This window comes from Periplaneta americana, chromosome 9 (assembly GCF_040183065.1).
Source record: "Periplaneta americana isolate PAMFEO1 chromosome 9, P.americana_PAMFEO1_priV1, whole genome shotgun sequence".
NCBI lineage: Eukaryota > Metazoa > Arthropoda > Insecta > Blattodea > Blattidae > Periplaneta > Periplaneta americana.
This window is the reverse complement of record NC_091125.1, coordinates 71,594,872-71,617,671: the sequence shown is the minus strand read 5'-3', so window position 1 is coordinate 71,617,671 and position 22,800 is coordinate 71,594,872. Positions and strand designations below refer to the sequence as shown.

At 36.1% G+C, this 22,800-nt stretch overlaps 1 protein-coding gene across 3 annotated transcripts in view; it reads left to right on the top strand.

The window, feature by feature from the left end:
- The window catches only part of Nadsyn (NAD synthetase), a 73,209-nt gene that overhangs the window by 10,884 nt on the left and 39,525 nt on the right, over nucleotides 1–22,800 (top strand). For all 3 annotated transcript variants that reach the window (XR_011333893.1, XM_069834985.1, XM_069834987.1), the window contains exons 3-10: nucleotides 1,493–1,663; nucleotides 4,786–4,870; nucleotides 4,943–5,088; nucleotides 11,774–11,891; nucleotides 15,571–15,702; nucleotides 17,468–17,703; nucleotides 18,820–18,935; nucleotides 19,088–19,256. Coding sequence is in view for 2 of the 3 variants with exons in the window: in XM_069834985.1 (XP_069691086.1) it covers nucleotides 1,493–1,663; nucleotides 4,786–4,870; nucleotides 4,943–5,088; nucleotides 11,774–11,891; nucleotides 15,571–15,702; nucleotides 17,468–17,703; nucleotides 18,820–18,935; nucleotides 19,088–19,256 (1,173 nt within the window). In the remaining variant the exon portion in view is untranslated. The remainder of the gene's footprint in view (nucleotides 1–1,492; nucleotides 1,664–4,785; nucleotides 4,871–4,942; nucleotides 5,089–11,773; nucleotides 11,892–15,570; nucleotides 15,703–17,467; nucleotides 17,704–18,819; nucleotides 18,936–19,087; nucleotides 19,257–22,800) is intronic.

Sequence of the window (22,800 nt, the reverse complement as noted above, 5' to 3'; positions counted from 1 at the left end):
TTTGTGTGTGAGTTAAGACTATGTATGTGTTCAGTTTGTGCAAAATTTTTTCTTTTTCTTTTTGTTGTGTGTTCAGTGTGGACAGTTGTGTTCAGATTATAATTTATGTGTTCAGTTTTCATATTTTTGTGTGGATGTTTAGTTTGCATAATTTATGTGTTTAGTCTGTATTGTTTTTCGTGTTAAGTTAGTATAATTTGTTTATTAGATTAGATTAGATTTATTTATTTAACCTGGTAGAGATAAGAGTTTGTAAGTGTATAGTGTAAGCTCTCTTGGACTGGCTCCCCAAGTGTAGTAGACCTTCAGCTCACCCTACACTCTCCTGTAGGAGGCCGTTGCCCTTATGGGATTTAAGGCTTTTCGTATTTCGTAATTAATGTCATGTTATAGGGTATATCTTTGTCCTGTGATCATATGCACGAACAACAATTCCTGTACATTCTTTGTAATATTGTAAGTTGCATATTGATGTTTTTAAGGAAGTACTTATGATTTAAAAATTTAAAATACATATATAAAATAATTATAACAGTATTAAAACACTTATTGTGAAAAACTGCAGACCTATCTTCAGTAGTCATGACTAATTCAGCTGATGTTCGCTGACGTCTTTAGCTGGTGTGTGTTGGTGACTGACTGACTGCCCTTAAACTAATTTCCTTAAAAGCGGGAATTAATTACATTATTCTTATTGTAATTTGGCTGGGACTTAACAGATTATTCCTTAAAGATGGGAATGTTAAAACGGGGTTTTACTGTATATTGTTTTCTCCATTAAAAATATTTTTTTCCTCCTAATTAACAACTATAGAAACTATTTAAAAAAAAGATATAGCGCATGTTTCCAATTACAGTTCTTGTATTGAATGGGCATACGAAATTTGAACTATTTTAACTGTTTCACAACTGTTCCCTGCCTCACCAAGTTGCCTTGTTTTGTGTACTTTGATATCTCTGTAGGACTATATTTGGGACAAGACTGCATATGATTTTACAGAACTCTGTTTTGTAAAATGTTGAGATCTCTGATAGATAAAGAAAAGACTAAAATAGAAGTGAAATGCAATAAGCCTTAAAAACTGCAATGTTTAAGGGGCCACCACTACTTAGATTTAAAATAGATTTAAAATTTTATATCAAGTTTCTTCTGGAATTCTGTTAGTCAGGCAGATATGAGCACATTTCTGAGCAGAAAGTTCATTACCATTGATAAAATGATAGATGAGAATGAAGTTTCAATTTGGCCAGTAATTTTTTAAGATAGCCCAGAGTGCTTTTCTACATCGTAAATCTGTGGCACGAGACCTATAATTTTACTTTCTTTCTTAATACCTCTTGAAAGTTCATCATCTTGGTGGGACTTAACTCAGAGGCAAGCACAGAGATCAGTAAACAACTGATGACGACAATATAGGTTTCGTTTATCATATCTGAAGATATTTGAATTCAACATAATATAATTCAGCTTTCTGATATGAACATATTTCAGTGGGTACAGCTGCGAGGACCACTTCTACGAGAGTGACACCTTCCTGCATTGCTGGGAAGTGTTGCTGGAGCTGCTGATCAGTCCACTCTGTAAGGATATGCTGGTCGACGTTGGTATGCCTGTCATGCACAAGAATGTTGCCTACAATTGCCGAGTTATTTTTTACAACAGGTGAAGTTGATTATATGCATAAACATATTCTAGTTACGTGACTTATTCTCCAGTCAAGAGTTTCCTATGTTCTTGTTCGGATTTTACACAGGTCCTTCTTACTCTTTCGAGCTAATACGAAATAGAACAGACGGTACAACTGATATGATTTTAAAATATAATGTGCCAAAATATAACTCACAATTGTTGAGATGATTTGCAAATTCTGCATATTTAAGTGAAAGGATTAAGCAGGAAACTTCCTGATGGATAGAGACAACATTTTCTCAATAACAAGTATTCTCCCGGCGTGGCTCAGTCGGTTAAGGCGCTTGCTTGCCGGTCTGAAGTTGCGCTCGGGTGCGGGTTCGATCCCCACTTAGGCTGATTACCTGGTTGGGTTTTTTCCGAGGTTTTCCACAACCGTAAGGTGAATGCCAGGTAATCTATGGCGAATCCTCAGCCTCATCTTTCCAAATATCATCTCGCTATCACCAATCTCATCGATGCTAAATAACCCCGTAATTGATATAGCGTCGTTAAATAACCAACTAAAAAAAAAGTATTCTCATGAGTTTGGTCTATAAAAATAATAGAAAGGACTTTACTTTTGTGGACGGAAATAAAATTATTTTGTTCTCGATTAGCAGTAGGACAATGCGACAGATATGCAGCGGGAAACATGGCAGAATTATTTTTTTTTGTGTTACCGTATTTACTCGCATAATTCACGCACCTGAATTTTTACCATACATTTTTAAAATCATGTTGTTGTTGTTTTCTAATGCCAGGCGTTTGACAATAAAGTCATTTGACCTCTTGCACTCCAATATTTTTCAAAGATATTATCATGACCAGCCACTGAAGCACAGATTTTGAGGTATTCCGAATCCATTTCTTGGTTTGAGTTGCACAATGGACAGTTAGGGGACTGATATATTCCAATTCTATGCAGGTGTTTGACCAAACAATCATGGCCTGTTGCCAATCTAAATGCAGCTACAGACGATTTTCGTGGTAAATCGGGAATTAACTGTGGATTATGATGCAGAGAGTTCCATTTTTTCCCTTGGGATTGTGTTATCAAATTTTGTTTGTTGAAGTCTAAGTATGTAGATTTAATAAATCTTTTCACAGAGTAATACGTAGATTTAGTAACAGGTCTGTAAGTAGCAGTGGCGCCCTTCTTTGCTAAAGCATCTGCATTCTCGTTTCCCAGGATTCCACAATGGGATGGTATCCATTGGAATACAATTATTTTATTGAGTGATATTAATTGAGAGAGCATTTTAGTTATTTCTGCTGTTTGAGATGAAGGTGTGTGTTTAGAGACTATTGATAGAATAGCTGCTTTGGAGTCTGACGATATAACTGCATTCCTAAATTTATTGATGTGGCATAGAAGATTCCTGAGACTTTCACTTATTGCAATGATTTCTCCATCAAAACTTGTTGTTCCATATCCAAGAGATCTATAAAGTGAGAAGAGACAGCACGTAAAACCTGCACTGGCACCTTGTTCTCTGGAGATCAAGGATCCGTCGGTGTATAAATGGAGCCAGTTTTGTGGAGGGTACCTACTGTAATATTAATTGTCTCTCAAGACAATTGTTTCAGTATTTCAGTGTTTACTTCTGATTTCAGTATTTCTTCTGTTAAATTTAGATTATATTCTATATTTAATAGAGTTAAAGGGTTTGGTTTAATTTGTAAATTTTCTTTTAAATTCGGGATATTGATTTTCTGTTTTAATTCTTGAACAATGGATATGAAACTTTTTTTAGTTTTCAATCTACAGAGAGGACTGTATGAATGCCAATTGTTTCCTGGTAATCTGATAAGTTTTTCATATTGAATCAGTGCTTTTTCTTCTATTGTCATTTTGATGCTGTTAATATTAGTGAGGAATCATATATCCTCGAATATTTCACGCATTTGCTGGTAATATTTTGTAATTTTTTCTAAGAATGTTTCATACTGACACAAATAAAATTTCATTTAACATCTTTTAACGGTCGATTTAACACTGTTTCCTGTTGCACTGGAAGATATCACAAGTTAGGGTTTTAAACCTGGTGTCCGTGCAACAGACTCCCATTCGATTTTTGTGCTACTTTATGGCTGGTACTCTCACGAAAAAATCCATTTTGTCACTAATAGCATAGTCCTCAACTGGACGACACAATAGACCTACATGAGACTTTTGTAAGTAATTTTGGGTATTTTCTGTACCTGCGAATTACAGATGACCACGTTTTGTTTGTGTTCAGTTGTAATGATTGTGTGCTGACAGTGGGATGAGAAATATCGGTAAAAGTGTGTGTTATAATATCAGTTAAATAAATAACATGATAAAAATCTAGTGTAGGATCTCAATTTTTTCTTGTAAAATGTAATATTCTGAAACTTTCCTTGCATAAATCACACACCCTCATTTTAGAACATAAAAGTATGGTAAAAAAAAGTGCGTGAATTACGCGAGTAAATATGGTAGTTGGTTAACAGTTTTATTTCCGTTCTGAAATCATGAGAGAAATGAACTAAGAAGAAATAATGCTGGTCTGTGGCTTGCTAATACATGCTGATGTACTAGTGTTATGTACGCAAATTGAAAATGGGTACACATAGAGTCACGGCTAATTGAGAAGTTGTTCAGTGCTTGGCACTGGAAAGCAGCCAGGTATCTGCTTATCTGTTTATATATTTTCTATTTAAACCATCAAAGACCTTTGTAATCTCATACGCCTATAGAAACAATTCTGTGAAAGAGAAAACTTTGTATACAAGAAATAAAAAGGAAAAGTTGTTCAGGAACAGGACTCACATGTGGGATAAATCTATGTCACAGGGCCTGACTTCACGCTTCTTTCAAAGAAAACCATCCTAAGCCTACTCTCCACTTAATCTATTTCACGAAAATCCAAAAAATGAGGTAGGCTAAATAATTCAAAGTAGAAATAGGCATGAACTACAAACTCCAAAATACACTCAGAAGTAATCTGTAAGTTAATATGAATAAAGAAATAAATTAACATATTAAGAAATTTAATAAAAGTTGAAACTAGGTACTTGTTCAATATTTGCAATAATGTGAGTTACGCAAATACTCTAGACATACTGGTGACGTAAGTTTTTATCAACAGGAAGATTTTGCTGATCCGACCCAAGTTAATGATGTGTGAGGATGGCAACTACAGGGAGAGTCGATGGTTCTCGCCATGGAGAAAGGTGAGACAGAACGCATTGTAATGTCTCATGCTGATAGCCGTGCTTTATGTATAATTACGAAAATTGTTGTAGGAGCGAGTGGTGGAGGACTACTATCTCCCTCGCATGATCTCCACATACACAGGACAGACTGTCGTTCCATTTGGTGATGCTGTCATTTCCACAAGAGACACCTGTATTGGGTTTGAAATTTGTGAGGAGCTGTGGAATCCCTACAGGTAAGTGATTGCATGTCTACTTTTCTTTTTTCCTCTGTTCATCTAGAATGATAAAAGAGGTGTCTTGTGTTGCTGCACTGTCTACAATGAATGAGATTAGTTTCCCATTTACATATGAACTGATAGTATGTAAAGCATATTCACTGAACCAATGGACTGATTTTAACTAACTGTAGAAATGTTTTTATTTTGGAGAATGCTATAGTACCATATTTTATAATCTCGTACAATTAACCAGTCTAGCATACCATTAACCGAGTAGCTAAAACGTCAGATTTCCATGCTGATACAGTTTCGAATCTTGTGGGTCCATGTGGAATTTATGGTGAACAAAGACTGTATTAGGTGGTAGGTTTTCGCGATGTACTCCTGTTTCCCTTACTGGCATTCCATCACTGCTCCATTAATCATCATAATCACACTGGTGCACTGCAGACCACTTCTGTGGTTTACCAAGGGCAATGCTCGGTGCCAAAGAGACTCCAGATATGACATGTTCCTCCTAGAATGTGACACTGGGGAAATATCAAAGTCAGATACCCGCCATTGGAATATATATATATATATATATATATATATATATATATATATATATATTTTAACCAATCCAATGTTGTATACAGTTACACTTAGTAGCAGATGTTACACAATATAAATCAAATTTTTTATAATAAACTGTGAAGCCTTAATGTCAATGTCATTGTTAAAACAATATATATGTACATATATATATATATTAGACACACACATACATGTTTTAAGCTTTCATTGTGAATGTGATCAGAATTAGACTTTTGTGTTCTGGAACTTGATATTTCCAACTTTTGGAACTACATACAAGTTCCATCATCAGGGCAGGTAGGTAAGACCAGAGGGGTTACCTACTCTGTTGGGCTTGTTATGTCTGGCTGTTTAATCGCTTCTGAAGGAAAAAATATATTTCTGCATCTTGCGCAGTATATTTTGAGCATGGATGATGTCAATGGATGTTTGATTTGTATTAAGAATGGGTGCTCGTATAAATTATAAACATTGATCACACATTCCTTATCTGATACAATTGATGTGTTGTAACTGAAGTGTAGAACTCAGTGTAATGCATGTGCACTTGCTCTAGATATAACCTACTGTGAGATATGTAAATGTGATGAAATTGTTATGAATAGTGTTTCCTTTCTTTCCAATAGTTTTCAAATAGAGTCTTTAGAACTGAACATTTAATTAGGTGAAGAACATTCGTTACACCATAATACTCGCAGACCTTTATAAGAATTCCAATCAATATGAAGTCTTACTCAGAGCTGGAACACGCACATCAAGACAAACTTGCATGGCCAGCATAGACTTAATCATTATCGATTCGTAATTTTCCGCATATTTTTACTCATAACTTTAATAATAACATGTATAGGCTACAATTATATTTTTAATTTATAATGAGTACTGATCTTTGTTATACTATTGTTCAAAATGGTGTTCATCTGCATTCACACATTCGCGACATCTTTTGATGAAATTGTTACTCCCAGACAAAAGTTGTACATATTTCTGTAATTCTTGCAAATTCTTATTCTATATTGTCTCTAACTTCGGTTACAATGTAGATATATTATTTCTACTTTTCTTTTAAGGGTGTAAATAATTTCATCAAAAGATCAGGGGCGTATTTTGCGGACTACCGGGGCTACCGGCAGTAGCCCAAGGAAATTACAAAAGAAAAAGTTTATAATATAACATAATGTAATAATTTTGTATTATTAGTTTTACCATAGTAATTAAAATTAAAGTAATTCTTAGATTTATATGCGCTCTCTGCTATCGAAAAGAAACAAGTTGTCAAGGCGGCATCGCTGGAGAAACCGCTTGCTACGTGAGGTAGCCTGTGACCGTTTCGCTCACGTTGTCCTTTGCACAACTGCCCGTCCCCCCCCCCCCCCCCCGCTCCCTACTGTTTCCATCGTGCACTGTAGGCAGGCGAGTTGCCGCTCTCGTGATCGGTTTCCTCGCAGGCGCAAAGCAGCTATACGCTTAGTACGCTAGCAATTGAATGTGATTGTGTTCTTGCAGTGCATTATTTTAAATCTGTGATTTGTTCGAGTGTCTAAGAGTTATATTAATTGTGAATTATTAAGTTTTTAATTTCCCAATTAAGTGATATTGTGAAAAATATGGCAGAACAAGTTTCTGGAGAGGTTTGTGTTGAAAATGACTGTGTAATAGAAGGTTTATTAAAAGTGCCTTTTAACCGTCGTACATAACAACGAGAAAGTTGAAATTGTGAAAATGGAAAGACCAACTCCTGAGTTAAATTTGTCCATGGACGTAAAAGAAAAACAGCGAGAGTACACACGTCATTTCACTTCAACATCATACGGTAAGTGGAATTGGTTGTGTGGTACTTCTAAACTGTCTAAACTATTTTGCTGGCCATGTTTGTTATTTAGCCGCGAAACTAATGTGTGGTCAAAAGAGGGGTTTTCTAATATGAACACCCTTCGAACGGCAGTCCTAGAATATGACAAATCAAAAGCTCATATTTGTAGTAGCATGAACTTTGCAAACTTTGGGAAGACAAGAATTGATTTACAGCTAGATAAGCAAAAAGCTCTACACATCAACCAACACAATGCTCTTGTGAAAAAAAAATCGGGAGATTTTACTGCATCTTATTAACGCAGTCTGCTTTCTAGGAAAACAAGAATTGGCTTTTCGGGGTCATAATGAGAGTGTGGAATCAGATAATATAGGAAATTATATTGAATATTTAAGTTCCTTAAGTGAATTTGACCATTTACTGGCCAATCATCTTGAGAGTTCAACAGTATTTCGTGGTACTTCTCTCGCAATTCAGAATGACTTAATATTTGCTATAAGTGGGGTTATGATAAAGAACATAAAACCTTTTGTGGCCATTGTTGTTGATGAAACAAGTTACTGCTCTAATCAGAGTCAATTGTCCACTGTTTTAAGATACGTCAACAGTACTGCCAATGTTCAAGAACGGTTTATAGGATTCACAAATGTCAGTTCGGACAAAACTGCTGCTGCTTTGTTTCAGCATGTGGAAGGTGTTATAGCAGAATACAATGTCGGCAATACGTTAATTGCACAGACATACGATGGTGCTTCAGTTATGGCGGGAAATATTAATGGCTTAAAAACAAAAGTTCAAGAAAAGTATCCTCAAGCACTATTTGTCCATTGTTACATCCATGTTCTCAATTTAGTTTTGCAACAAACTACTTCATCCATTCCAGAATGCCGCATTTTTTTCAAAACACTGTCGGGTTTAGCTGCATTTTTCTCATCATCTCCTAAAAGATCAGAAAACTCAAGGAATTTATGAACAAGAAACTCCCAAAAGTAGCACCAACTAGATTGAATTTTACATCTCGGCTTGTAAATACAGTAAAGGAATACAGAGAACAACTGACTGCTTTCTTTGAAAATATCATTTGTAATGACTCTGAAGAAAACTGGGATGATGCTGTAAATGTGCAAGCTCAAGGATATTTGAATTTTTTCACACAGTTTCAGAATATATTTCTTCTTGAAGTCTATGCTAGAGTGTTCGCACATACAGATGTGTTCTACAATATTCTTCAAATAAAAAGTCTAGACATAGCATACTACTTGCAAGAGGTATCAAAGTTAAAAAAAAAAAAAAATACTATATCCGAGTTCAGACGTAGTGGGTTTCCGTCCATATGGAGTAATATGGAAAATGAAAATTCTTCAGCCAATACAATGGAACCACCATTAAAGCGAAGAAAAGGAGATGATGAATTGAAATACAGGCAGCTGTACTACAGCATACTAGATCGTATGCACATGGAAATTACTGACAGATTTTCTGATTATGGAAAGCTTCAGTTCACACATCTTCTAGATTCTCAAAAATTTTCTGCTTATAGAGAAAACTTCCCGAATGAGGCACTAAACAAATTATTTCAGTCCTATAACAGTCACTTTGATCAAGTACTTTTGAAAAATGAATTAAGTGTAATATGTTCAGCAAACCTATCCATGAAATATTATCTGCCATATATGAAAACCAGCTGAACCAAGTTATTCCTGAAGTCCTTAAATTGGCAACATTAATTGTGACAATACCAGCTACGTCAGCATCGGTAGAAAGAACATTTTCTGCGTTGAAGAGAATAAAATCCTACTGTAGATCAACTCATACATAAGAATGTTTATCCGGCTTGGCACTAATATCCATTGAAAAGTCATTTCTACAGAAACTTTGCAAGTGGTCCAACTGTAATTTCAAGGACGTATTTTCGTCCCAATCAAGACGTCTGGAATTCACATAAATATGTAAGGAATTTTATTATAGGGAATTTAAAATATATTTTGTGTAATAATAGGGTCAGTGGTAGCCCAAACCCTTTAACCAGTATACGCCACTGCAAAAGATATAATGAAATAACCAAAGTTATTTAAGTAAAATTACGCACGAGGTTACATATATAATGATGTAATCTATGCTTACTATGTAAGCATATTTAATGCATGTATTTCTGGCTAGGAGCTGAGATAAATGCTCAGTATTTCAGTACTGTGAAAGATCTATAAAATGAATGTGCCTTTGTTGAGTAATAAAGGTTGGTTCTCTTTCTTCAGAATGTAATATATTATGAGGGGCAGAATATATAATAGAATATTTATTATTTCAAAAGTAATCTCCAAAACTGTTTATGCATTTATCCCACTGCGAGACAAGACGATCAATCCCATTCTTGAAAAAGCTTGTGGGCTGTCTACTGGACCAGTTCTTTACCCAGTCATACATGTCTTCATCCGATGCAAAACAAAGTCCACTACAAATGTCTTTTTTTCAACTCTCCAAAGATGTGAAAATCGCATGGGAGAAGAAGATCTGGGCTGTAGTGGGGGGGGGGGGTGGTTTGAAGCATTTCCCAACCAAATCTCTGAATCTTATTCCTCACGAAGTTGGCAGTATGTGGCAGGCATTATCATGAAGGCTAACACCGTTTGATAGCATTCCAGAGTGTTTTGACTTAATGGCTGTTCTCATTTTTTGTAAAGTTTCTTCATAACGCTGTGCATTGATTGTGGCCCCATGCTCGAGAAATTCGATAATCAGAGGACCCCTAGAATCGAAGAAGAATGTCAATATGGCTTTACCGGAACTTGTGTGTATTGCTTTGGACTTTTTCAGTGGGGAGAATTAGTGTGTTTCAATTGTTTGCTCTCTGATTCAAAATTGTGACACCACAATTCGTCCCCAGTAACAATACTTGACAGAAATGCATACACTTCCTCGTGGTATCATTGCAAGTGACCTAGTGAAGCAGTCATTGTGTTTGTTTTTTGTTCCTCCATCAACTGATGTGGAATCCATTGCGCGCAGATTTTTCGGTAATGCAGGTGCTTCATCGCAATGACATGTACAGAACCATGACTTATTCCCACCAAACAACGAAGTTCTTCCACAGTGATCCATCGATTTCCCTATATAAGACCATCAACCTCAGCAATAACAGCAGGAGTGATGGCATGATGAGCCTGTCCTGGGCAAGCATCATTTTGCAGTGATACGCGTCAATCTCGGAATGTCTTGTGCCATTCAGTACATGCGAACATGACATGCTGTGTTCGCCATAAACAGCAGACATGCAACGATGGATTTGTCGTTCTCCTACTCCTTCAGCAATAAAAAATCACACACTATACTTCATTGTTCTTCTTTACCTGCCTCCATTAGTGATGTTGGATGAACATACATATCTCTAACCTCACTTCTAACACAATAAACAAACGACTAGTGTATAAGCAGAGATTATAACTGTGCTTTCGCGAGTCGCCACCAGATGTCAGTACAGCAATCAAATTCCATGGTACCAATTTGCCCTCTGTGAGATATACGCATGGTGACCTATTTTCATTTGACTGCCCCTTATAGATCAACAGCTAAGAAGGCCAATAATTTTGTTCTCTATGTGTATTGATATCAACACTCCCCATATTTTCTTGTACTTCGACAAAGAATTTTAGCTTTTCCAGATTCAAACATTTCCTTCCTTTTAAATGATGAGGCATTGAGCTTGATGGCAGCAACAGCTGGTTTTCAGCAACGTTGATACGAATCTATTCTGGTGAAAAAACACCTCACTTAAGTTTCAGGGTGAGTCCTGAGAGATGACTGTCAACAGATTACCAATGTGCAGACTTTCCTTACAGCTCATGAAGTTATGTCTTGTAAACTACTATTTGGCAATAGAATACCCCTCACCTTTATATGTTCTAGAAAATTAAGGTCGATTTTCTTATATTATTTTTCCTTTCAAAGTTCTCTGACTTCCTTGAGTGGGACAACATACCATGGGGTGGAAATGTGGAACTCACACAGCTATTTCGTCAGTAACTAGAGCTCTTATAAGAATGGGTGGCCATGCATTTTTTCTCTCTTTCAATTTCCATTTTGTCATTGTCTCTACTGTAGTTCTGTGTGCATTTGTGTCAACTGTAGTGATAATCTGATAATGTTTTCAACACATTCGTGAAAATAAATACATGGGATGTGCACTGAGGCTATCGTCGTCATCAGCAGCAGCAGCGGCAGCAGAACCACCACCACTACATCCATAAATTCCACTGTCATTGTCATTGCATTGTTACTGTTATCTTATATTTGACAATGTTACGTGTTTTACAGCACCCATATTGCAATGGGTTTCGATGGAGTGGAGCTGATAGTGAATGGATCTGGCTCGTACATGGAGCTTAGGAAGGCATATGTGACAGTAGACTTGGTGAAGTCAGCCACAATGAAGGTGAGAGCACATGACTCAGGCATGCTCTTAACATGTGTGTCAGTAATTGAAGCGTCAGCTGGAATAACGTTGTAAGTTACAAAATTTTCATTTGGCATGTTTCTGTGTAATAATGTTGTATGTCATGTTACCTTGCTATACTCTTTGGCTTGCAACTGTCCATCAATGCAGTACGTGAAATTTGTCCACTCAAAAGTTTGCTACCCTATAAGAACAGTGTTGTACATGTACACATTTTTGCAGCTCCTGTAAATTTTACCAAATGTAACTTATAACGTTGTTCCAGCCGACGCTTCAATTACTGTTATGCTTTGTATTAGGAAAGAAGACACACCACATCTATCAAACTAACGGATGTGAGATGCAAGGAGGGACAAAAGTTGCTATGGAAATGAAAAGATACCTTAACCACATTTAATTTATAATTTTACACAATATTTGTGTCAAAAAGTCATTTACTGTCCGCGCCACATTATGATAACCTCTCCCCATACTATTCGTTTTTGCAGCATAACACAGTAACATTCTTCACTTGTTCATAATAGCCATGTGCGTTCTACCAGTGTTGCCACTTCCCTATCCATTGCCAAGTCAAACAACAGGGGAGGGAGGAGGAAGATGTTCCATTGTATTCTTATTGTGTATACTTCTAAAATTGGAACTAAAAAAAACAACGTTTTTAAGTCAGTGGTGCACTTATTCCAAATGTTGCCAAGTAGTGAATCAGTTTGATATAACCTGTTCTTCACTATATTATTATTCATTAGCAGGGACCAGAATTTGGAGCTCTATAATATATTGAGATATTGTATGTACAGTACAAGGGATGGGGAGCATCACCTGCCTACATTGATGACCTCATTGCCATGTGCCTGAGCAGTGGAACAACAATACTGCTACGTAACTACGAGTACAGTTGGCACATAGAAAATTACACATTTCCTGTGAAAATAATAACTTATATTTAGAAATAATACAACATGTCTGATTTATAAACAAAAAAATTAACTATGTGTTATTTACACATCCATTAAAAAAAATGTTCTACATACTAGCATGAGAAACATAACAGTTTACTTATTATCTGATTTATTATATTACAATGTATATATCATTTTCAAATTGCAAAACGTGAAATTTGTCCTGTTGGAATAGAAATATTTGTGCATTGAAAAACTCCATTCCACATTTGAGGAAATGGTTGGAGAATATTTATAATAAATATCACTTGAATTTTCACTATCTGTGGTACCATCTGCGTATTTACCTATTAGTATACCTGCAACCAGATTAAGGATATTGTATCAAGAACCTCACATGTTAGAAGATATGGTACACCTGGACTTTGTTTTCATTGCACGAATCAACACAATGACTATGTCACAATCAATGGAATCTGTGGTTTCATCTATGGAAACCCAGATTTTCTCATTTTGTTATTAATTTCTTATGTACCGTGTTTTATACAGCAGTCATAAATCATTTTAACATTCACTTTTCACATGGTTGATTTCTCTGGAATATGTCTATGTGTATATTTTTCTAGAAATGAGAGCAGTTTTGTATTAATCTGTTACGCGAAAGTAAATTCATGACACATTTCTTCATAAAATGAAAGTGTAATTCCATGTCCCTAGGACAGCTCCCTCCCAATTGAGGGATCAGTGAGTCTAGCTCACGACTTTTGACAGCGGAAACAAGCTTCTGGGCATTGAGGGCTCAACGAGCCGAGTTTCGTGACTTTTTTTAACTCCAGGAGCTGGAAAACAGGTAAACTCTGCTATCATGGGATCAGTGAGCCTAACTCTGCCACTTTTCGACTGCATAGAAGAACTGGGATGAACATGGAGAATCAAAGTCTTGCTTGAGGAGAGAATGGTGGAGTTGCAGCTAACATCATGAGGCAAGCCCAGAATGCAGCTGACACTGGCTCTAATCTGTTTTTGAGCCATCTTTTTATTCACCTCAGCAGGGATGCGTCCTTGCATCCCTGTATGATGCGTGATGTCACCTTGGGTGGGAAACCAAACTGCTGGGAAGGACACTAGCCATGTTGTGACCAGCTGCAAGTAATCTCAGACTTGGGGTGGAATATGGCTGGCCGTGCTCTCTACTACAAAGGGGGAGAAAATTCGTTTCCAAACATTTGACCCATTTAAGATCTAAGAAAGGGGAGCAAGTGCTTGTATTATCAGACACAGAGAGAAACTACAAAATATTAAATTTATCAGGTTGTAAATTTTTTTTTTTTATCCAATGCCACCAGGTTGTCTTTTCGACATTTCTGGTCTTCTCTCCTGGCCATGGCTTAGTTGTAACCCACTTCTGAGGTTGGGGCGCCTGGAAGGCGGAGTTACAAGGTTGTAAAATATAACGTTCATTTTGCTATCAGTTTATCTTCATTCTTCAGTTGTTTCTGTCCTCTGTCGATCCTTTTTCTCTAATCAGTTCTTTAATTCCTTGTTTCTTGATCAATATTAGGTCATAACCGATATTCTAACCTCGTCCATTCTCTAAACATGTCCATAGAATTTTAATTCGTTTGATTGAATCTCATTCAATAGAGATCTAGTTACATTCCTTTTATGTTTAATGGTTGTATTCTTAATTTGGCCTTCCTATAAATCTTCACTGAATGTTGCCACAATTCTCTTTGTGTAGAATTTAATTTTGCTACAATTCTTGCTTTTAGATAGCATGTTTCTGCTGCATATGTAATTTAATTGTAATTTTAACTATCACATAATAGATGTCAGTGGTTTAGATGGTATGGACGAGTCCCACAAAACTTGTTTAATTTAGGCTGTGGATTATATCTCATGTTATATTCAACCCTAAATAGATATATTCTTCCACATTACTATTTCCTTTCCATCTTCCAATTGTAAATCTCTCTATGTGTTCCCTATTCATAAAAGGTAAAGGTATCCCCGTAACATGCCATGAAGGCACTTGGGGGACATGGAGGTAGAGCCCCATGCTTTCCATGACCTCGGCACTAGAATGAGGTGGTGTGGTCGGCACCACGCTCTGACCGCCTTTTACCCCCGGGAAAGACCCGGTACTCAATTTTATAGGAGGCTGAGTGAACCTCGGGGCCGTTCTGAAAGTTTGGCAACGAGAAAAAATCCTGTCACCACCTGGGATCGAACCCCGGACCTTCCAGTCCATAGCCAGCTGCTCTACCAACTGAGCTACCCGGCCGCCCGTTCCCTATTTATAATTTCATAATTATTATTTGTCTTACTTCACTGTTTACTTTTACAGCTACCATTTGGAAAATAATCTCAGCAAAAGGATATATCGTATTTTTAGTGATTGCGGTGTTGTTGACAATACTGAACGTATTAGAATAATAATATGAAAAAGATATATTCTGTTCATTGTTGGTGCTTGTTGATGTGCATATTATGCTTGTCAAATTTGCGAGATTAGGTAATAATTTATCATGAGATTTAAACATGTACTAACCTGTATCACTATGATTATTTTTTTTTATTCTTCCGAATATTCGCACATTGTGGAAAAGTTGGTAGGTCTGAAAGAGAGAGGTGGAGATAAAGGCTAGGCAAATGAGTAAATAGTGGGGCAATAGAGCATCTTAACATGCGTGCGGTATGACAGCTGTCCTGTGTCTTTTGCAAATGCAAGCATGAGACTATATTTTGTGTGGTTCTAGTGTGGTGGATGCTACTTGTTCAGCAACTTACGAGGCTGTGATGGCCAGCGCATTTACTTCAACGGATGTTCCTGCATTGCTGTGAATGGTGACATTGTAAATCGCGGTCAGCAATTTGCCCTCCAGGAAGTTGTGAGTGTCTCTTATTCTGCCTCTGTCAATGACATTTTCGTGAACAAAATATTATTTATAAGCTAAGGCATTATTCTATAGTGTACAAGATAAGTTATGATATTATGTTAAAGAACTATGTACAATATGCTGACATTCGTAAGATTTGCTTTGTAACATTCAAATAATTGATTTATGTGTGTCAGATTTATAGTATGAGAATGTGAAAGAAATATTGAGGTATGACATATTGAAGATATTAGACTAAAGTAGATGCTTGAAGAAAATTCTGACACTTCCTGAAGGTGTACAGAAATAGTTAACACAGCTATTGATTACATGTTTAGCATTAATGCGAAAAGACTATGGTACAAGAGACTATAGGTAGCTCTAAATTACAAGGCAGGATTACATTGTTATTGTTGAAAGGATTAGTAATATTAGAACATAATTAAAATTCACATAGACTACAAAATACAGTACTACAATTTTATTATTGGATACAGCATGTAAATAAAATAGAGGTAACACTAAGCATAACATTATAGCCCATGAAGGAACCTGGCCTAGTTTCCTCATATTGGTATCACTTGTGAGGTTCATACTTGTCTTCGGACAGTTGAGTAAACAACATAAAGGAACCTGAAATAATAAAGACAAAAAAAAGCTGAAAAGAGTTACAGTAAATTGGTAGTTCGCCTAATCCATGAAGTATAAAAGAAGTCACATATGTAGAAGTGGGGGGGGGAGTAGAGAGAGAGAGAGAGAGTGTGCATGTGCGTTCTTGCAGGTGAATGTGTGCATGTGTAGATAAGAGGTGTTGAATTGGAGAAACAGTTTAATAATAACAACTGAAACTCAGTGGTACTAAAACTGCAATAGACGTATAAAACATGATTATTTTTCCTTTACATCTACAGATTTGTTCACATTGCATTAAATGCAAGAAATTGACAAAAGTTCCCTAGCAACTTCTAAGTAATTAAACAGTCAAAATCTTTACGGATGGAAACATTTCAGAGTATTCAGTTTTAGTCACTTACTGTTAAGTTGATAAGTAACCTGTATAAAAAAAGATGTTAAGTTTATTTTATCACTAAATGACATGAAAAGAATTATTATGTTATAAAATATTTCTATTTATTGACAAAAGTAATTCAATTTCATTATATCACTTATTGGGTAGGGATTTCTTAGAATAATATCCAGTTACTGCTTCTTGATTTCCAGATTTTAAACACAACAATATGTTATAATATTAGCAGTACAATGCAGATTACAAAGTCCTTTAATAATAATCCTTGGTATGTTAGTTGCTACCATGCTTCCCATTACATCCAAGGTTTTGGCTTTACCTGAACTCTGGGAAATAGGTGTGTAAGGACAATAGTACGGTTTTCTTCAGAAGGGACTAAAGCTGCAGGATCAACTCCATAAATGTAGCACATTTCCAGAAAAATCTTAACTGTATTCAGAGACATAGGTTAAAATGGCAAATGTATTATTGTTAAATTCTAATTATTGATTTATTTTCAGTGTTGATTCAGTGGACATAGAATTTTGCATTTATTTATCTAAGTATACCATGAAAAAGCGATCTTTCATATGCAGTAAATGTACTATATGGAGCCAGTAGCTCTTATTTTCTCATCCAGTGAAAGTCCTAAAAATTCTTCAATCTTCACTCTGTTTGAACGGTGTGTTACCTGGGTTCAAAAGCATGATAATCACATCAGGAGACTAATGAGATTGTGATGTAATGGACTGGTGATTTTGCATTATGCAGGAAGTGGTAGTGGCCACAATAGATTTGGAAGACATAAGAGCCTATCGCAATGCCATCCGATCTCGCTCTCACATGGCATCCACGTCGGCATCCTATCCCCGAATACAGGTTGACATGGCCCTCTCTGATGAGAAGGGCATTGGACTCCCAAATTGTCAGCCCATAGAGTGGGTCTACCATAGTCCTGAAGAAGAAATTTCTCTTGGACCTGCCTGCTGGATGTGGGACTACCTCAGGTGAGAGCTTCTGCAACTGACGCTATTCAGTTCATTCAGTAGCCATTTAGGCCAACAGCTGCAACTCATTACGTATAATGTAGTCACATTTCAATGTATGGAATCCTTGTTAATCTCCTTCAGTCTTTTTCTTCTGAATTTCTATTCTTCGTACTTTCTTTGTTTCTGTATGTCCATGTTCCTTTTCCATCATGGATTCCATCTTGTAATGTGCTTAACAGTTCCACTGTCTTGCATTTACACGAAAAAATATATATAATAGAGTCCCTCTTAACTGGCACAAAAGGGATCAGCCTAGTTCCAGATACGAGATTTTGCCAGATAATTGAATAAATACCAGTATATACAAAAAAAAAAAAAGTTCGTATTTCATGGTGCCAAATGTTGAAACTGCAGCTATGTGAAGCTTATTTGTTTATCACTTGCTCATAACTGAATAAACATAAAAACTGTGTGGATTTTCTTTATTAAAACACATCACACAACACAAATAATACACTAATTTTAGGTTCGAATATTCACTGAAAACGAAAGTTCGTGGGAACTTCTTAATGTGGCAACACTGATGGCCTGAACATAATTAAATAAAACCTGTGTGTGTTTTCTTTAATAAAACTCTTCACACAACACAAATAATACACTAATTTTAGGTTCTAATATTCATTGAAAATGAAAGTTTGTGCGAACTTCCTAATGTGGCAACACTGACGGCCCAGGCTGTGGCAATGTGGCAGATTTAAACTTTTTTTTTGGCTCAGCCAAAAGTGCCGTTGTTTTGGTATTGCCAGTTATTTGTGTGCCAGTTACAAAGGATTTTACTGTATTTATTAGTGTAGTAATATGTACACACAAATTTCTATCCAGAAAAAGCAAAGTTAAACCATAAAAATATAAGGACAATTACTAAAGATGATAACAATGGAAACAATAATGAAATTTGATACTTCTTACCTTGCTGCCTGTATAATGTGTCATGCCATTATTTCATATCTATGTTCAGAGTGACCTCTGATTTGACACGTTTCTCAGTTATTTATTTTTTGAACTGAGATGCCTTTACATTGGAAACTTCTCAAATAATTAATTGCTAATTTATTTTTATGTGTAATATTTCAGGAGGTCTGGTCAAGGTGGCTTCTTTCTACCACTGAGTGGAGGTATGGACTCTACTTCTGTTGCAACAATTGTGTTCTCAATGTGCCATTTAGTGTGTGATGCCATACAAAAAGGAGGTAAGAGATCAGTTTGACTACTGAACCTTCAATATAATTGTATATCTGAGAATTGCAACACCTTAATTTTATTAGGGATTGTAATTTGCTATTAAAAAGTTGAGAAACTAATTTGTTACGTTATTATGTTTATATTTCTTACATATTATCAGATTCCAAAGTGCTGGCAGATGTGCGCAGGATTGTTTGTGATGGAGAGTATGTACCAACGAAACCACAGGAGCTATGTGGACGTCTGTTTGTGACCTGCTACATGGGCAGTGAGAACAGTTCCCAACAGACAAAGACACGTGCAATGGTTCTAGCAGAACAAATTGGCAGGTGAGAGTTACATTATTGCTTGTTGAAGATACAAAGACAATTTTTTTCTCTGTAACTACCGTATGGAAAATTTCTAATTTGATCCATTGTTCAACAGCCCATGCAGGGCCAAAGCCTGCCAACCAATTGCTGACTTGACATCCAAAATGCCTCAGTAGGGGTGAACAATCATACAACCAGTAAGGAAGTAACTCATGATTAGCATGTTGATTCCCCTCCTCCCGAGCATTACAATTGGCTTGCAAAACTAGATTTTGCTAGTCATTATAGCTTTCCAGATTCACCATGATGCTGAGTGGGCACCAGTTCCATATACTAATTTTATGAGTAAATTTCTTCTCCCGTGATATATATCTTCATTAAATACCATTTATATGTTCATGCAATTTTCACTTGCAGTTTTGCTAAAGAAACTCTGTTGCCATGACCTCTAATGAGAAATTTATTTTATGCATGTGAGTGTATCTCCATATGCCTTACATTCGATTTCTATCCACTTATTGTTGTCCAGTCTATATAAATTGAATTTATATATATATATATATATATATATATATTAACTCCACACATATTGACGTGTAGCTATTTGCGCTTCTGCCTACTTTTTGGCAATTATGCTGAATTATATTCTGTGGTTGGGGCATTCATTAGTTCGGATTCTGTTAATTCTATGTGATAGGATGATATATGAATATGGAAGTAGGCAGGATGGATAAAAATGGTGGTGGTGATGATGACGACAGTGAAATGAACCCAGGGTCATGTGCCGAAAGTTACTCAGCATTTGCTCTTAATGGGTTGAGAAAAAACCCTGAAGAAAGCCTCAACCTGGCAACTTGTCCCAACTAGGATTCGATCCAGACCACTAGTTTTGCAGTCAGACATGCTGATCACTACTCCAGCCAGAGTGGTGAACTGTCCATTCTATATGAGAGGCTTGGTTTAAACGATTATGTGGTGTCATAGTTATAATGTCTGTATAAAATTTTTATTGTGCGCATGCTAGTTTGCACAAACCTAGTTTGTTTACAGATCGTGGTAAGAAAAGTAGTGAGGTTTGTACAAATAACTGGATGAGTCTGCTTGTGCAGTCAGTTTACACAAATTGCGTGAAATATAATTTTTCACATACACAATAATAATTTATGTAACTAGTGTATAATCTCGGTAATTATGGCACGAGAAAATGTTTATAATGAAGATTATACACGTGTTGCGTACAGCGTTTTATGCAAAAAGTATTACAACGTATTCCAATGGATACCATCCCTTTGTGGAATCCTGGGAAACGAGAATGGAGATGGTTTAGCAAAGAAGGGCAGCACTGCTACTTACAGACCTGTTGCTAAATCTACATATTACTCTGTGAAAAGATTTATTAAATCTACGTACTTAGACTTCAACAAACAAAATTTGATAACACAATCTCAAGGGAAAAAAATGGAACTCTCTGCATCATAATCCACAGTTAATTCCCGATTTACCACACAAATCGTCTGTAGCTGCATTTAGATTGGCAACAGGCCATGACTGTTTGGCCAAACACCTGCATAGAATTGGAATATATCAGTCTCCTAACTGCCCATTGTGCAACTCAAACAAAGAAATGGATTCGAAACACCTCAAAATCTGTGCTTCAGTGGCTGACCATGACAATATCTTTGAAAAACATTGGAGTGCAAGAGGTCAAATGACTTTGTCAAATGCCTAGCATTAGGAAAACAACAACATATTGTTGTAAACACTGAAATACTGAAACAATTGTCTTTAGAGACAATTAATATTAGGTACCGTTCCACAAAACTGGCTTCATTTATACACTGACGGATCCTTGATCTCCAGAGAACAAGGTGCCGGTGCAGGTGTTACGTGCTGTCTCTTCTCACTTTATAGATCACTTTGATATGGAACAACAAGTTTTGATGATGAAATCATTGCAATAAGTGAATGTCTCAGGAATCTTCTATGCCACATCAATAAATTTAGGAATGCAGTTATATTGTCAGACTCCAAAGCAGCTATTCTATTAATCGTCTCTAAACACACACCTTCATCTCAAACAGTAGACATAACTAAAATGCTCTCTCAATTAATATCATTCAATAAAATAATTGTATTCCAATGGATACCATCCCATTGTGGAATCCTGGGAAACGAGAATGGAGATGGTTTAGCAAAGAAGGGCAGCACTGCTACTTACAGACCTGTTACTAAATCTACGTATTACTCTGTGAAGAGATTTATTAAATCTACATACTTAGACTTCAACAAACAAAATTTGATAACACAATCCCAAGGGAAAAAATGGAACTCTCTGCATCAAAATCCACAGTTAATTCCCGATTTACCACGAAAATCGTCTGTAGCTGCATTTAGATTGGCAACAGGCCGTGATTGTTTGGCTAAACACCTGCATAGAATTGGAATATATCAGTCCCCTAACTGCCCATTGTGCAACTCAAACCAAGAAATGGATTTGGAAATCTGTGCTTCATTGGCTGGTCATGATAATATCTTTGAAAAATATTGGAGTGCAAGAGGTCAAATGACTTTATTGTGAAACGCCTGGCATTAGGAAACAACAACAACATATTGTGGTAGGAATAATAATAGTAATTATTTTTTATTCAGAATATTCCTCACTACAGAGGTTCTTCTTCGCCAGAACAAGATGAAATTACAGCCATGCTTCACTCTTTTCTTCCATTTATTAATTTCCTCCATTGATCTCTATTTTGAGCATCATCTTCTGTGACTCCAATATTCCTCATACAGTGCTGTATATTCTGCGGCCGTCTTCTTCTTTTTTTTTCCCTCCAACTTTCATTCATATACCATCTTAGGAATACATGTCTCATCCATTCTGCATAAATGTCCATACCACTTCAATCGTCTTCTTTCAATTTCCTCCATTATGCTTTCTTCAACTTCCATAATTCTTCTTATCTCAGTATAATAATAATAATAATAATAATAATAATAATAATAATAATTCAGAGCAGTGTGTTACCATTGCATGGGTATTCTGATTATAATAATAAATATTAATATGATATAAATTATTAAATAAAATAAATTATTAATATAAAAATCATTCACTAATAAAGGAATATATAATAGGCCAGATTCTCTTGCTATAATTATTAATACACAAATTCATAATCGTTACTATTTGAGAAAGGTTTATGTTCTTTGTCGTAGGCAGGGTGTTGTGAAATTGGTGATGGTGTGTCCTTATATCTGTATCTGTGCTAGTATGTGATGAGACTGTCACTTGTTGGAGCTGAATTTTTCTTCCTCAGAAGTCCTGATCAGTCGACAATACTGGTCATTGCTCTCCCATGTCAGAATCCAAGTCTGGCAGTTATTAGTTTTGTTGTATTATCCTATCATCAGGCGGATAATAAGTTCTACAGTCGTCCCAGAAATAAAATTTAACACTGCTATACTAGCAATTGAGGCACTCAGAAGCAAAGTAATACAAGTGACATTTTTTTTAAAGTTGAGGTAAGTGTATATTCTAAATCTTTAACGTCACTTCTGT